This window comes from Apium graveolens, chromosome 4 (genome assembly GCF_009905375.1).
Source record: "Apium graveolens cultivar Ventura chromosome 4, ASM990537v1, whole genome shotgun sequence".
Taxonomy (NCBI): domain Eukaryota; kingdom Viridiplantae; phylum Streptophyta; class Magnoliopsida; order Apiales; family Apiaceae; genus Apium; species Apium graveolens.
In genome coordinates this window covers 204,293,511-204,306,002 of record NC_133650.1, presented here as the reverse complement: position 1 = coordinate 204,306,002, position 12,492 = coordinate 204,293,511, and the positions used below count along the sequence as shown (strand labels likewise).

General features: G+C 37.6%; 1 protein-coding gene across 1 annotated transcript; it reads left to right on the top strand.

Moving 5' to 3' along the window:
- Window positions 1-10,758: 10,758 nt before the first annotated feature.
- On the top strand, window positions 10,759-11,901 carry LOC141717010 (protein PHLOEM PROTEIN 2-LIKE A1-like). Its single transcript, XM_074519139.1, has 3 exons — window positions 10,759-10,918; window positions 11,115-11,209; window positions 11,377-11,901. Exons 1-3 carry the CDS (start codon window positions 10,847-10,849, stop codon window positions 11,747-11,749), a joined length of 540 nt encoding a protein of 179 aa, XP_074375240.1. The 5' UTR covers window positions 10,759-10,846; the 3' UTR covers window positions 11,750-11,901.
- Window positions 11,902-12,492: the final 591 nt, after the last annotated feature.

Below are 12,492 nucleotides of genomic sequence, written 5' to 3'. Positions count from 1 at the left end.
TGTTGAAAGCTTGGCTTCATAAATGTTACCATGCCTGTATCCTTTCAGAAAAACTTTGCCTGTAGATTTGCTTACAACTTCACAGTGTTCTTCAAAGAAGTCCACATGATAACCTCTGTAACAGATTTGACTAACACTCAACAAATTGTGTTTAAGTCCTGAGACTAGAGCTACTTTTTCAACGATGAAATTCCCCAGATTGATATTGCCATATCCCAAAGTTTTTCCCATGTTGCCATCTCCATAAGAAACACTTGGGCCAGCTTTCTCCATAAAGTCTGATAGCAGACTTTATTTCCAGTCATATGTCCTGAACATCCACTGTCCAGAATTAGGATGTTTTTCCTGTTGCCCTGCAATCACAAAGACCACTAATGATTAGTTTTAAGGACCCAGACTTTATTGGATCCTTTGGCCTTATTAAGTTTGTTAACATTTGCAGCAGATTTAGCATCAAAGTTTATTTTAACATTTTTCTTATCAGCATTTACACTATCAGACTTTGCATCAGAACTTACACTAGAAGGAATAATACTAACTTTCTTTAAAGAAGGTTTTATTTGATAATAATCATAGTACAAACTATGATATTCCTTACAAGTATAAATGGAATGCCATAAACTACCACAATGAAAACAATGATTTTGTGGCCTATATCTAACAGACTGACTCTTAACTCCTAACTTTGAAGGTAAGGAGTTTATGTTCTTATTTTTCCTGCAAAAAAAGCCAGATGGTTATAATTTCCACAGTTATAACATTTCTTTCTAGGAGCATTAGGAATAGGCTTATAATCATTACTTTTATTCATACCTTCCTTTCCATTCCTGTTTTTCCTAGGGAGTTTTACCTTGTTTACATTCTTAACATCTTTCAGCTTATGCTTAAGCTGATTCTTTGTCATTAAGCCTATGTTAACTTCAGTTGGCTTATCCAGTTTTGGTTTGTCAGAAGTTAATTTCTCTTTAACTTATGATTTATCAATATTAGACTTTATAGCTATAAACTTAACAGGATTAACCTTTGGCTTTTGTTTAACAACTATAGGCTCAATTTCTACAGTTCCCTTATCATTCTTATCATCTCCATAACCTAAGCCTTCTTTCCAGTTTCCACTACTTAACAAATTCTGAGTTGTTCTGCCAGAGTTAGTCCAAGTCCTGATAATCTCTCTTTCATTTTCTAACTCAGATTTTAGAGATTCATTTATTTTAAGTACTTCATCCCTAACATAAAAGGCATCATCTCTATCTTTCTGAGTTTGATGGAACATGACTAACCCTTTTTCTAAATAATCATTCCTCTTTTTATAAGCAAGATTTTCAGAAGTTAATCTTTCACATGTTAAAGTTTGATCTCTATAACTAATGAACATGGTTTTAAGATATCTTCTCAACTCAGCTATATCATCAGTATGAAAAGCATAAGTAGTTTGAGGTACCTTTAACTCAGCATTATCAGAACTGCTATCAGCATTTGCCATCAAGGCATAGTTCACCTCACTTTCAGAATCTGAAGTGTCTGTCCAGCTTTTCTTCTTTGTGACAAGAGCCTTGCCTTTGTCACTCTTCATTTTCTTGCAATCAGGAGATATGTGGCCTTTCTCACCACAGTTGTAGTACTTGACATTTGAGTAATTTCCTTTGTCAGACTTTCCTCCTTTGCCTTCAGATTTTCTGAAACATTTCTTATCAGAACTTGCACCTTTCCTAGAAAATTTCTTCCCCTTTCTGAATTTCCTGTATGCAATCCTTGTGATTCCTTTCACCATAAGAGCACACAGCTTCATCATCTCTTCATCAGCATCCATCTCAGGTAAGCTTTCAGTTTCTGAGTCATCATCACTATCAGAACTTGATGACTCAGTATCAGACTTTGTGATGAGAGCTTTTCCTTTTCCTTTTCTTGAGGCAGCTGCTTTGGGGGATTCCTCCTCAGCCTTTAGAGCAACTGTCCTTGACTTTCTTCCATTCCTCTTGCTTCTTTGTTCCATCTCAAGTTCATGAGTCTTGAGCATCCCATAAATTTCATCAAGAGTTGTTTCTTCAAGATTATAGTTGTCTCTTATAGTGGTGGCCTTCAAATCCCAACTTTCAGGAAGAGCTAACAGGAATTTAAGATTTGAATCTTCAAGATCATATTCCTTGTGAACTAGTGACAAATCATTCAAGAGTTTGACAAATCTGTCATATAAACCAGTCAATGACTCATCAGATTTTGAGTCAAAGTGCTCATACTCTTGAGTAAGTATAGTCTTCCTGTTCTTCTTAATTGAATCAGTTCCCTGGCATCTTGTCTCCAAGGCATCCCATATCTCCTTTGCAGTCTTGCAGTTAATTACCCTATTTGACATGACATTATCAATGGCACTATGCAGCAAGTGTCGTACCTTAGCATCCTTAGCAATCGATGAGATATCTTCAGCAGTGTAATCACTCTTCTCCTTTGGAACAGACTTTGCTGGTTCACCTGCAACTACAACAGAAAGTTTGGTTGCGTGTGTGGTCCTTCATTGATTCTGTCAAGGTATTCTGGATCTATAACTTCCAGAAACATAGACATCCTCACCTTCCATATGGGATATTCAGATGGTTTCAGTATGGGAACTCTAATAGTCTCATATCGATTATGAATTTGAGTCTTTGGAGGTTCTTCAGTTTTGGTGGGCTTGGTTGAAGTCTGTTCTTCTTCAGACATGATTGTTTTTAGATCTTAAACTGTTTGTGTGTTAACAGATCTGTTTTGATACCACTTGTTAGGTCTTACACACTGTAGAAGGGGGTTGAATACAGTGTTTATCACAATCAAATCGAATATAAGAACATAGAAAACATATTTTATTTAACACAATAAACTCTGTTACAATATGGAACTGTCCTCTCTCAGTGATGAATAATTATCACGAGAGCTGCTAGGGTTACAATAAATAATAACTTCGATTATGATAACACTTATAGTGTAAACCCTATGTCTGTGTTTATATACTACACAGTTACAAGATAAATTCTAATTGATATGGAATATAATTCTGCTTCCTAAAATATATCAACTAGTTATCTTTTCTTTCAGGTATTCTATTCTTCATAGAATTCCTTCTTCATGCATATCTCTTCTTGCGTTTGTCTTGATCTTCTTTCCTTTCAATCAGCCGCCTTCCTTATCTGAAAGTCTCCTTAAGTCCTGATATTATCTCCTGATAACTTAAATTCTGACAACTTAAGTTCTAACTTCAGTATAAGTACTGATTTCCAGTTAAGTACTGATTTGTCCTGTTAAGTAAGATCTGAAAAAACTAAACACAAATCATATTACTCATGACATTATCAAATATATCTAACAAGGTAGATGCCCCTCCTCCTGAGGGAGCGCCCTTAACACCACAAGTTTCAGGAGAAGTTGATGCCCCTCTAACACAGGGCACACCTTCATCCAAAGAAATCTCAGAAGAAGTTAATGCTCTTAAAGGACGCGGCTTCTCAAATGGATATGAAAAAACTTGACTTAGATCCACGAATTCCACTTCCCACAGAAAAGATGGGGACAGTAGAAGATATTGTTTCAATCCAAGCTGATGAAAAGGATCCAAGTAAGATTTTGAAGATCGGCTCTCAACTGAAGCCAAAACTGGAGAAAAAACTCACAAAGTTTCTTTTGGAAAATCTTGATGTTTTTGCATGGAGCCACTCAGATATGGTTGGATTGATCTGAATATTATGTGCCACCTCCTGAACATCAATCCCAAGCACAAAGCAGTCCGACAAAAGTGCAGAGTAGTGAGTGGTGAAAGGGCTATAACTCTGGTTGAAGAAGTTGACAGACTTCTGGGATTTGGGTTGATCACGGAATCCTTTTACTCGGAATAGTTGGAAAATCTGGTGGTAAAAATACCAATGGGAAGTGGAGGACTTGCGTGGAATTTACTGATCTCAACAAAGCATGCCCGAAAGATAGTTTTTCTTTTCTAAGAATTGATCAGTTAGCGGATGCCACAACATGGTATACTTTGCTGAGTTTCATGGATGCATACTTCGTTACAATCAAATTCCCATGTATGAACCTGAGCAAGAACATATTTCATTCATCATTGATTGAGGTCTCTACTACTATATCGGGATGCCGTTTGGTCTTATCAAAGCCGAGGATACTTATCAAAGATTGGTAAACAAGATGTTTAAAAGACAAATAAGGAAAACCATGGAAGTGTATGTGGATGATATGTTGGTAAAATTCAAGGAGGCCGAAGATCATGTGGCACACTTGGCAGAAATGTTTAACATTCTGAGAAAAGATAGGATGAAACTGAACCCACAAGAATGCGTATTCGGAGTGGAGTCAGGGAAGTTCCTGGGATTCATGGTAAATTACCAAGGAATTGAAGCAAATCCGGCTAAAATCAAAGCTTTGCTGGATATGAAGTCCCCCACTAGTATGAAGCAAGTACAAGCTTGACAGGAAGGATTGCGATATTAAATCATTTCGTCTCCAAATCCTCACAAAGCTTTTGCTATGTGGGGGATTAATCTCATTGGAGAACTCCTAAAATAAAAGGGGGTGTCAAATACGGTGTTGTAGCCGTCGACTATTTTACTAAATATGCAGAAGCTATGCCTTTGGCAAAGATCACCGCAAAGAAAATCAAGGATTTCGTCTTCAATTCCATAGTATGCAGGTTTGGGATTCCATATAAGCTCATATCTGATAATGGAAAATAGTTCGACAATAAAGAGTTAAGAAATTTTGTATAGATTTACACATTAAGAAAGACGTTGCTGCGGCTTATCATCCACAGAGTAATAGCCAGACTGAGGCCATAAAATTTTTTATCAAACATATTCTGAAAGCTAAGCTAGAGGAAAAGAAAGGTGATTGGATAGAACATCTACCAATGGTTCTCTGGTCTTATAATACAACTCCAAGATCAACCACCGGTGAATCCCCTTTCATGTTAACTTATGGGTATGAAGCAATGGTACACATGGAAGTGGGAGCTGGATTGTTGCGAAGAGATATGTTCGATGAGACAGATACAAAAGTCAATCAAAGGCTTCATTTGGATTTGTTGGATGAGGCTAGGGTAAATTTACAGTTGGAGCTTGCTGCTTACCAGCAGAGGATTTCCATATATTTCAACAAAAAGGTGAAATTCATACCATACAAAGTGGGAGACCTTGTTTTGAGAAAGGTCATGCCAAATACGAAGAAAGCTCAGCATGGAGTGCTTGGAGCTAATTGAGAAGGGTCGTACAAGGTCAAAGCTATACTTTGGAAAGAGACTTATCATTTGGAAGATTTGGATGGCAAGCTCATTACCCGGGCCTGAAATGTAGAGCATTTGCGAAAGTATTATCAATAGGGTGTGGCTTTGGCCCCTTTACTTTTATGATTGATTTTATGTAATAGACTAGTAGAAAATAATTCCTCCTAGCCTAGGGGGTAGTATATGTAACTACATATCTTAGAACTAGTTGAAGGATCAAAATTTTCAAATAATTTCCCCACATAGCATAGTAGCCATGTGACTGGTGCAATTCTTGTACTAGAGCGTATTATGAATAAAATTCAAGAAAAGTTATCTAATTACATACTTGCAAAGACGCGCTTTAAGAGTTGTTATCTTTTATGACGTGCTCGTGATATTATGTCAATATCCTAAAATACAAGAATTGCAATTCAGGGCGCGCCCTAATGGTAGAAGCACTCTGACGAAAATTAACTTCAAAAAAGTTCTTTATTCCGCAACTGAAATCTAAAGTATATCCCTGAAAGGCGCGCCTTCCTTTTGGAAGTGCCCTGATAGAAATTAAACTTCAAAGAAAAAACCTTTGTTCTGCAGCTAGAATTTTAGGTAAACAAGCTTACTCCTACATAAGGAATATCAAAAGACATGTCCTATTATTTACTTGAACAATTTTGCACACTAAGTCATTAGTACTCACAGAAAAACAAGTTGACTCCTGTATATACAATATTAGAAAACATATTATAAGACTGATAATAAAGTATCCTAAATTTAAGAGAAGCAAAAGCTTCAGGGCGCGCCTCATCTATGGAAGCGCCCTAATAAAATTGACTTGGAAAATTTGGAGGTTTTTATGCTAAGAAGAAATATGTCTGGAAAACATCTATAGAATAAACAAGGGAAAATTTTAGAGCAAAACAATTGTTATATAAAACAGAAAGAACAAAGTACACAAAGTAGTAACAAAATACTTAGTCTTGCATTTTGCACGGCATCAAGAGAGGGCTGACACCTCAAGTATTAAGACAACTGATTGAATAAGATTAAAGAAAAGTAATCTCAGGGCGCGCCCTAAGTATCTCCACTTGAGGGAATGACTTGAAGAGGAACGAAAGGACCGACTTCAGGCACACCCTCTCCTTGAATATTTTCACCCGTGGGTGCACCATCATCTTCCTCCAGTCCAAGCTCAATCTTTCTCTCCTTGTTCTCTTCAGCATATTCTTGCTTGAATTCAAGCATCTCAGCTACAGTGTCTTCACTAAAATTTTCAAATGAGTAATCAGGATCATTTGCTACGAAACGAATTCTGTAGTGATGAAAGCCGCAAGCAAAGGCCTTATCAATTATATCCTTCTTCTCGTCCAACCATCCATTCTTTTACTACACTTCAAGATGCTCCACCCTCAACTTCATTTCAGCCAGCTCATTATGTAGATTGGTGATAGTTACATTGGCAGTGTTGAGTTGGGACGCCTGGTTTTCAAGTTCACCCTTCAGGAAGGAGATTTGGGAGTCTCTGGATTTGTTGTCTTTGACATGAAGGAGATCTTTGTATTTGAGATAGTTTTGAAGAATGTTGTTGTCTTCCTGCAATCTTTCAAGGCGCGCCTTCTCCTCAAGTAACCTGTCCACAACTTGGATGGAATGGAACAATAGTTGGCCGAAAACTTTGATAAAAGCCTTAATGGACTCTTCTAGGTCCATAACTTTCCATGATTTAACCTCTTCATCTGTAATATAGACATATCCCAAATGCTCAAGATAGCTGAGTGCTTAAGAAGCAAAGGAGCTGGAGTTTGTTAGGCGTGCCTTGGCCTTCAGTCAGATCCACGACAGTTCTCTTTGGCACATGAGTAGGCTGAGAGATAGGAATAGGAGCTGGAGTAGATGATTGAGTTTTTTGTGCATCCTTCTTTTGCACACAAGCTTTTGGCTTATCACAAGGGCGCATCCCGAATGATTTGGGGATTCTTGGCCGGTCCATATCTGCATAAGTGCCAAGAAAATCAGTTAATACGGTTAAAAAAAGGCATGCCTTATTTATAGAGCGGGTCCTCATGAAATGATACCCAAGCAGTTTACTTGACATTATTAAATAAAAATAACAATCACATGCAATTAAAGGAAAATGTGACGTAGTATTAATAAAATAAAGGAACGCCCCAAGGGCACGCCATGACATTTAACAGATAAACATAATTCTCCTATAATCAAGAAAAAGCAAAGGACGCGCCCTAACATGGAGGCGCGCCTCAATGAAAAGCACTTAGTCTAAAAAAAGATATAGAAAAAACAATTCGAACCTAGTGGAGGTTCACTTTAAAAAAAGCTATATTCATATTCTTCTTCCTCTACCTCATCATCAATATCAACATTTATGACACGAGAAATTGGGTTGTCCTTCCTAAATTTTACATATTAACATTTGGTCCCAACTAAATCGGATATAATCTCGACTCGCATTAAGTTGGACCTCGTGACGAGCATACTTGCGAAGGCTAAAGTAATAATAGCCTTGAGCATATCAACATTTTTGTTGTGCTGTTTGTTGACCACCAAGTAATAATAGCCTTGATCATACTTGCGAAGGCTAAAGAAATGACTTACTTCATCCATAGTTGGTTGGGGGAAGTTTAAATCCATGTAAAGGATGTAGAAAGCCATAACTAACTTATAATTATTTGGTGATAGTTGAAGGGGCGCCAAGTCATACAATTCAATTACATTCCCAATATAGGGATGTAAGGGCGCACCTATACCTAGAGAACCCAGCTTTAGGCTAGTAACTATTCTGGGGATCCTAAAGAGATGGGAGCGCATCATACTCAAAGGGCGCGCCCACATGCCCTCCATGTCGTAAAACTTTATCAACCACTCAAGTTGCTCATCTGAACAATTGGATAAAAGCCCCACGCAGAATAATTTCCCTTGCTCTTTTCTGAAGCGTTTCTTCACAGCTTTAGTGCATTATTTGTACTTGCTCCAATCAAAATCAACTTCGCTGTCAGAAACCTCCCAATTAACAAAGGGGACGGGCGAAGATTCAGGAGAATTTGAAAACTGATAAGTGTCTTCGTCGAAAAAATTCATTTCATCTCGCAAAACGGGAGAGCCTTTTTCATGCGCGCCCTCAGTATTTAAATATGATTGAGCAGACATAGTTGGAGAAATTGATCTATAAGTTACCTTAGACGGCCCATCTTCCATATTGACACCTATTTCGACACCCCTGTATCTATCAGAATTTAGGTCTTCGAGCCAATCATCCAAATCAGTGTCCACAAGGGGTGTTGATCTTTCCTTGGAAATCAACTTCTTCTAACCCTTTCTTTGGGCCAATGGGATATCATCTAAATATGAGTCATTTGAGAAGTATTCCATGAGTTTGCCTTCTTTAAAGTCTTGAATAAGGCGCGCCTCTTGTTTTAAGAACTCGGGGGTTCTGTGAGCGTCTGAAAGATCTGACTTGAAAGGAGTGGTTGAGGGAGAATAGATCCCTAGTTTAGTGCAGAAATCCTTGAATGAATGGAAAGGAGAGGTCGTGCCCTCGTCTTCCAGCTGTCAAAATAAACGTAAAAGCCTATTGAGGGCGCGTCCCTAGAAGAAATAAGAAAAAAAAATGACAGAAAAAACTTTATAAAAGGGGAAGGTCCGCCTTAATATGCGATGGCGTGACATGCTTAACATACGGATCCTTTAAAGTATTACTATAATATAAAAACAATGTGAGGAGACACATGGCGTGCCCTATACTAAGATGGTGCACCCTAATTTATATGGCGGTCATTTATACTTTTGCTATAATAAAGGTATATCTCTTACAAATCCTTTAAGGCGCGCCCTAAATCTGAATTGGGCGCAGATAACCCTAGGGTAACGGTTGAAATTCCGGAAAGATGAATTCAAATTTCGAAATTCTAAAATTATGGATCTATATTGACAATACAAGATATACATACACATCAACAACCACAACTATGAAGAACATAAAAGATAGAAGATAAACAGTCACAACAACATTATGTGTATTCTACTCAATGATATCTGAAAATATAAGAAGTACGGTGTACCTTTTTTATTGATGAAGAAATTGATCAAAAAAAGGTTTAAAAATGATGAAGAACAGGTTGTTTTCGAGCGAGTGAAGCTTCAATCGACGCTAGTGGTCTTTTTAGGAGCGAAAAGGTAAAGTAAAAGAGTAAAGTAAAAAGAAAAAAAGTGAAAAAATTGATATTCATAGGTGAAAGAGATGTGTGACAGCTGTCATATCTCATCAATCACGTCGCCTACTACTCATGATAAATATGGCTTTTTAACTTCAAAGGTCGCGCCCTTAGCCCTATTGTAAGGGCGCGCCCTGAGTTTTAAATTAACTTATACAAATTTTTATAAACGATAAAGAAGGCTAAAAATTTCAATCCCATTTTCAATAGCATACGAAATTTGGGGGGTAGTTGTTATGCCCAAAATTTGGTACAAGTATTATCCGGGTAAAAAACGGATCAATTAGAGAAAATTAGGGCAAAAAGGTTAAAATAAGGCAAGCCCACTTTCTAGATAAAGTAAGGGTGCACCCTCTATGAAGAACAGATTGTGGAAACCCTAATATCGAATGGCGTGCCCCCTGAACGATGAAAACATGAGTTAGCCCATAAACTCAAAATGTTAGGGCACACCCATAGTATGGAAAAACCCTCACATTCTATAAGCTAGGGCGCACCCTCGGATTATGGAGAAGAAAGATTTTAACTAATGATGTAAGGTGGCACCAAAACATGAGAGTGTTAGGGCGCGCCTTAATGATCAGTATGATATAAAATTGAACTTTAACATATTACTTGGACATATTCTTTGGATGCTTTAAGAGGGAAGGATATTATTATTACTAACATATTTTTTGCATGTACTCTATCGAAGAACTCCTTTATATAATGCAACTACAGAAAGGCGGTGTCCGTGGTCAGAGACCTCCAGGGATATGCTTGGACGAAAGACCTCCTCCTGTAGTCAGTGAGCGTCCTCATTGGGGATGTGGGGTTAACATTGGTGTGTGTTTTGAGAGCTCTGTCTCTGTAGTCAACGGGTGTCCTTGTTTGGAGATTTCAGAGTATCCTGCACTTTGCAACCAAAATCTTGGAATCACTTGTCTTGTAATCTGGTAGGGGCTCCTTATCCGGGGGACATGGATGCGTCCAATATTTGGGGTAAACCATGGCTATACCTGTGTCCACAGATTAGAGAAACAACTGGTAGCGGAAGGTTATTCTCGGCCGGGGAGATGCCTTATCCGCGAAGTGTCGAAGCTGCGGACGAATATTTCAATAAAAACAGAAAGGTACGAGATTCCAGTTAGGCTTATTACCGCACAATTTGCATCAATAATTTATGAATCTTTTATCTAAGCTCCACTTATTTAATAAAAGCAAGGAATAATGAAACATAGAATCTTACTACAATAGATAAGGCAAAGGGTAACTATCAGTAAGTGGACAAATAGGACCCTCTATGATGCTATAAATACAGCTTCAGGAAAAGAGAATTGGCACAGCACAAGAAAACAAAGCTCGTTAAGCAAGGACTTCTAATTCTCTACTAGCAAGGAAGATGGCTCAAGTGCAGCGAGATGATATCGTATCATTGTGGACTCAAGGTTTCCAGGCTCTGAAAGACAAGAGTGTAAGTTAATTTTGGTATTCTTATATATATATTGTAATAGTATTATAATTCTGCCAAAAAATATACTAATTCATGATGCACCATGCACATACTGATATGCCTGCATATGACTTGTTCTTAATGTCTAATGCTCATGTAAATTTTGTACAATATAATTTAATTTTCAAATATCTCCTGTGTTTACTATATGGTCCAGTCCTGCGCTGCGGTTCTGACTGCAAAGGAACTCTCAATTGTTTGGGGATCAGACCCTCGCTACTGGAAATGGGTTTCCAAGACCAGCCCAGTCAAGTATGTATAGCACATATTAGAAAGCTTTTGATGTTTTTATTATAGAACTCAAAAACCGGAAAATTACATGCATATGTAATTTGAGATAACTTTTACATAATATTGAGTTTTTCCGTCTGCTGTTATTCATTTTCTTACGGGATATTTGATTCCATGTACACGTACAGCTTCGAGGCTCTTGATGCTGCTGAACTAATTGAAGTATGCTGGCTACAAATCGATGGAACATACAATGCTAGAAACCTCAATAAGGGAGTGAAATATGGAGTGTATTTTGTCGTGGAACTTAACAGCAATCCTTGCATGAACGGTCCAGTGACCCTTAAGCTTACTCGTCCCAACGGAAGCACTGAAGAGCATAAGGAAGATTTGCAGACCAAGCCAAGGAATAAATGGGTGGGACTTAAGGTTGGTGAATTCACCAACACAGCTAGTGGCTGTGACAATACTGTCAAGTTCTCGATGAATGGATGTGATGGAACCACCTGGAAGACTGGCCTTACTGTCATTGGTGCTGCCATTGTGCCAGTTATCTGCTAAAACATGAATCTGATAATCATCATGTACTAAATAATTTCCACTTGCCAACATCACCTATCTGGTTTGGCTAATATGGAATGTGTGAAATAATGGCCAATATGTTGGTGTTTAATGTATAAAAATTTAAAGGAGTACTGTTCCTTCTATTATAATGTTTGGCTCAGTAATATTTAGGAACTATATGTTGTGTGCTGCTGTTTCTTTACGCAAAAAAAGAAAATTAACAACATGACTAAAAATTTGGCAAATACAAAAACATGGGAGAATGACTATCCATTAGTTTAGAATCTTCTATGCTTTAAAACCTGCTCTCTCTCAAAATGGCGAGACATATATGACTACACAATGCCTACAAAGATCGAAACCCTTTAACAGATTGCTTACAAACTCTCTCTTGTGGCAAAGCAAAACTTGAATACAAATTTGCATGAAGCTCCGATGATTGAGCAAGATACAGCGGTGGTACAAAATAGCAATACTGAACAGAAGTACTGCAATCGTGCATCAAAGAAGCATAAATGCTGAATGCTCCTGTAAGTATGCAAGAGGGAAATAGATATGTTGTTTGGTGGAAGGTTATAATTTAATGAGTTACTGTGGGTATCCCGTACTAAGGACCGACGGAGATTATTTTAAAATAATATCAAGTTATTATTTGTACAAAATTAAATCTCATAATCATTCATGCAAAACACAGATTTAAAAAATTTGTTAAATTATGAAGAAGAAATCGAAATCAAGTG

Bases quoted from the DNA above. Each gene is read 5' to 3' on its own strand.
- LOC141717010 (XM_074519139.1), top strand. From the start codon at position 10,847: ATGGCTCAAGTGCAGCGAGATGATATCGTATCATTGTGGACTCAAGGT. The intron at 10,919-11,114 runs GTAAGTTAATTT...TATATGGTCCAG, and splicing joins AGGCTCTGAAAGACAAGAGT to TCCTGCGCTGCGGTTCTGAC. The intron at 11,210-11,376 runs GTATGTATAGCA...GTACACGTACAG, and splicing joins TCCAAGACCAGCCCAGTCAA to CTTCGAGGCTCTTGATGCTG.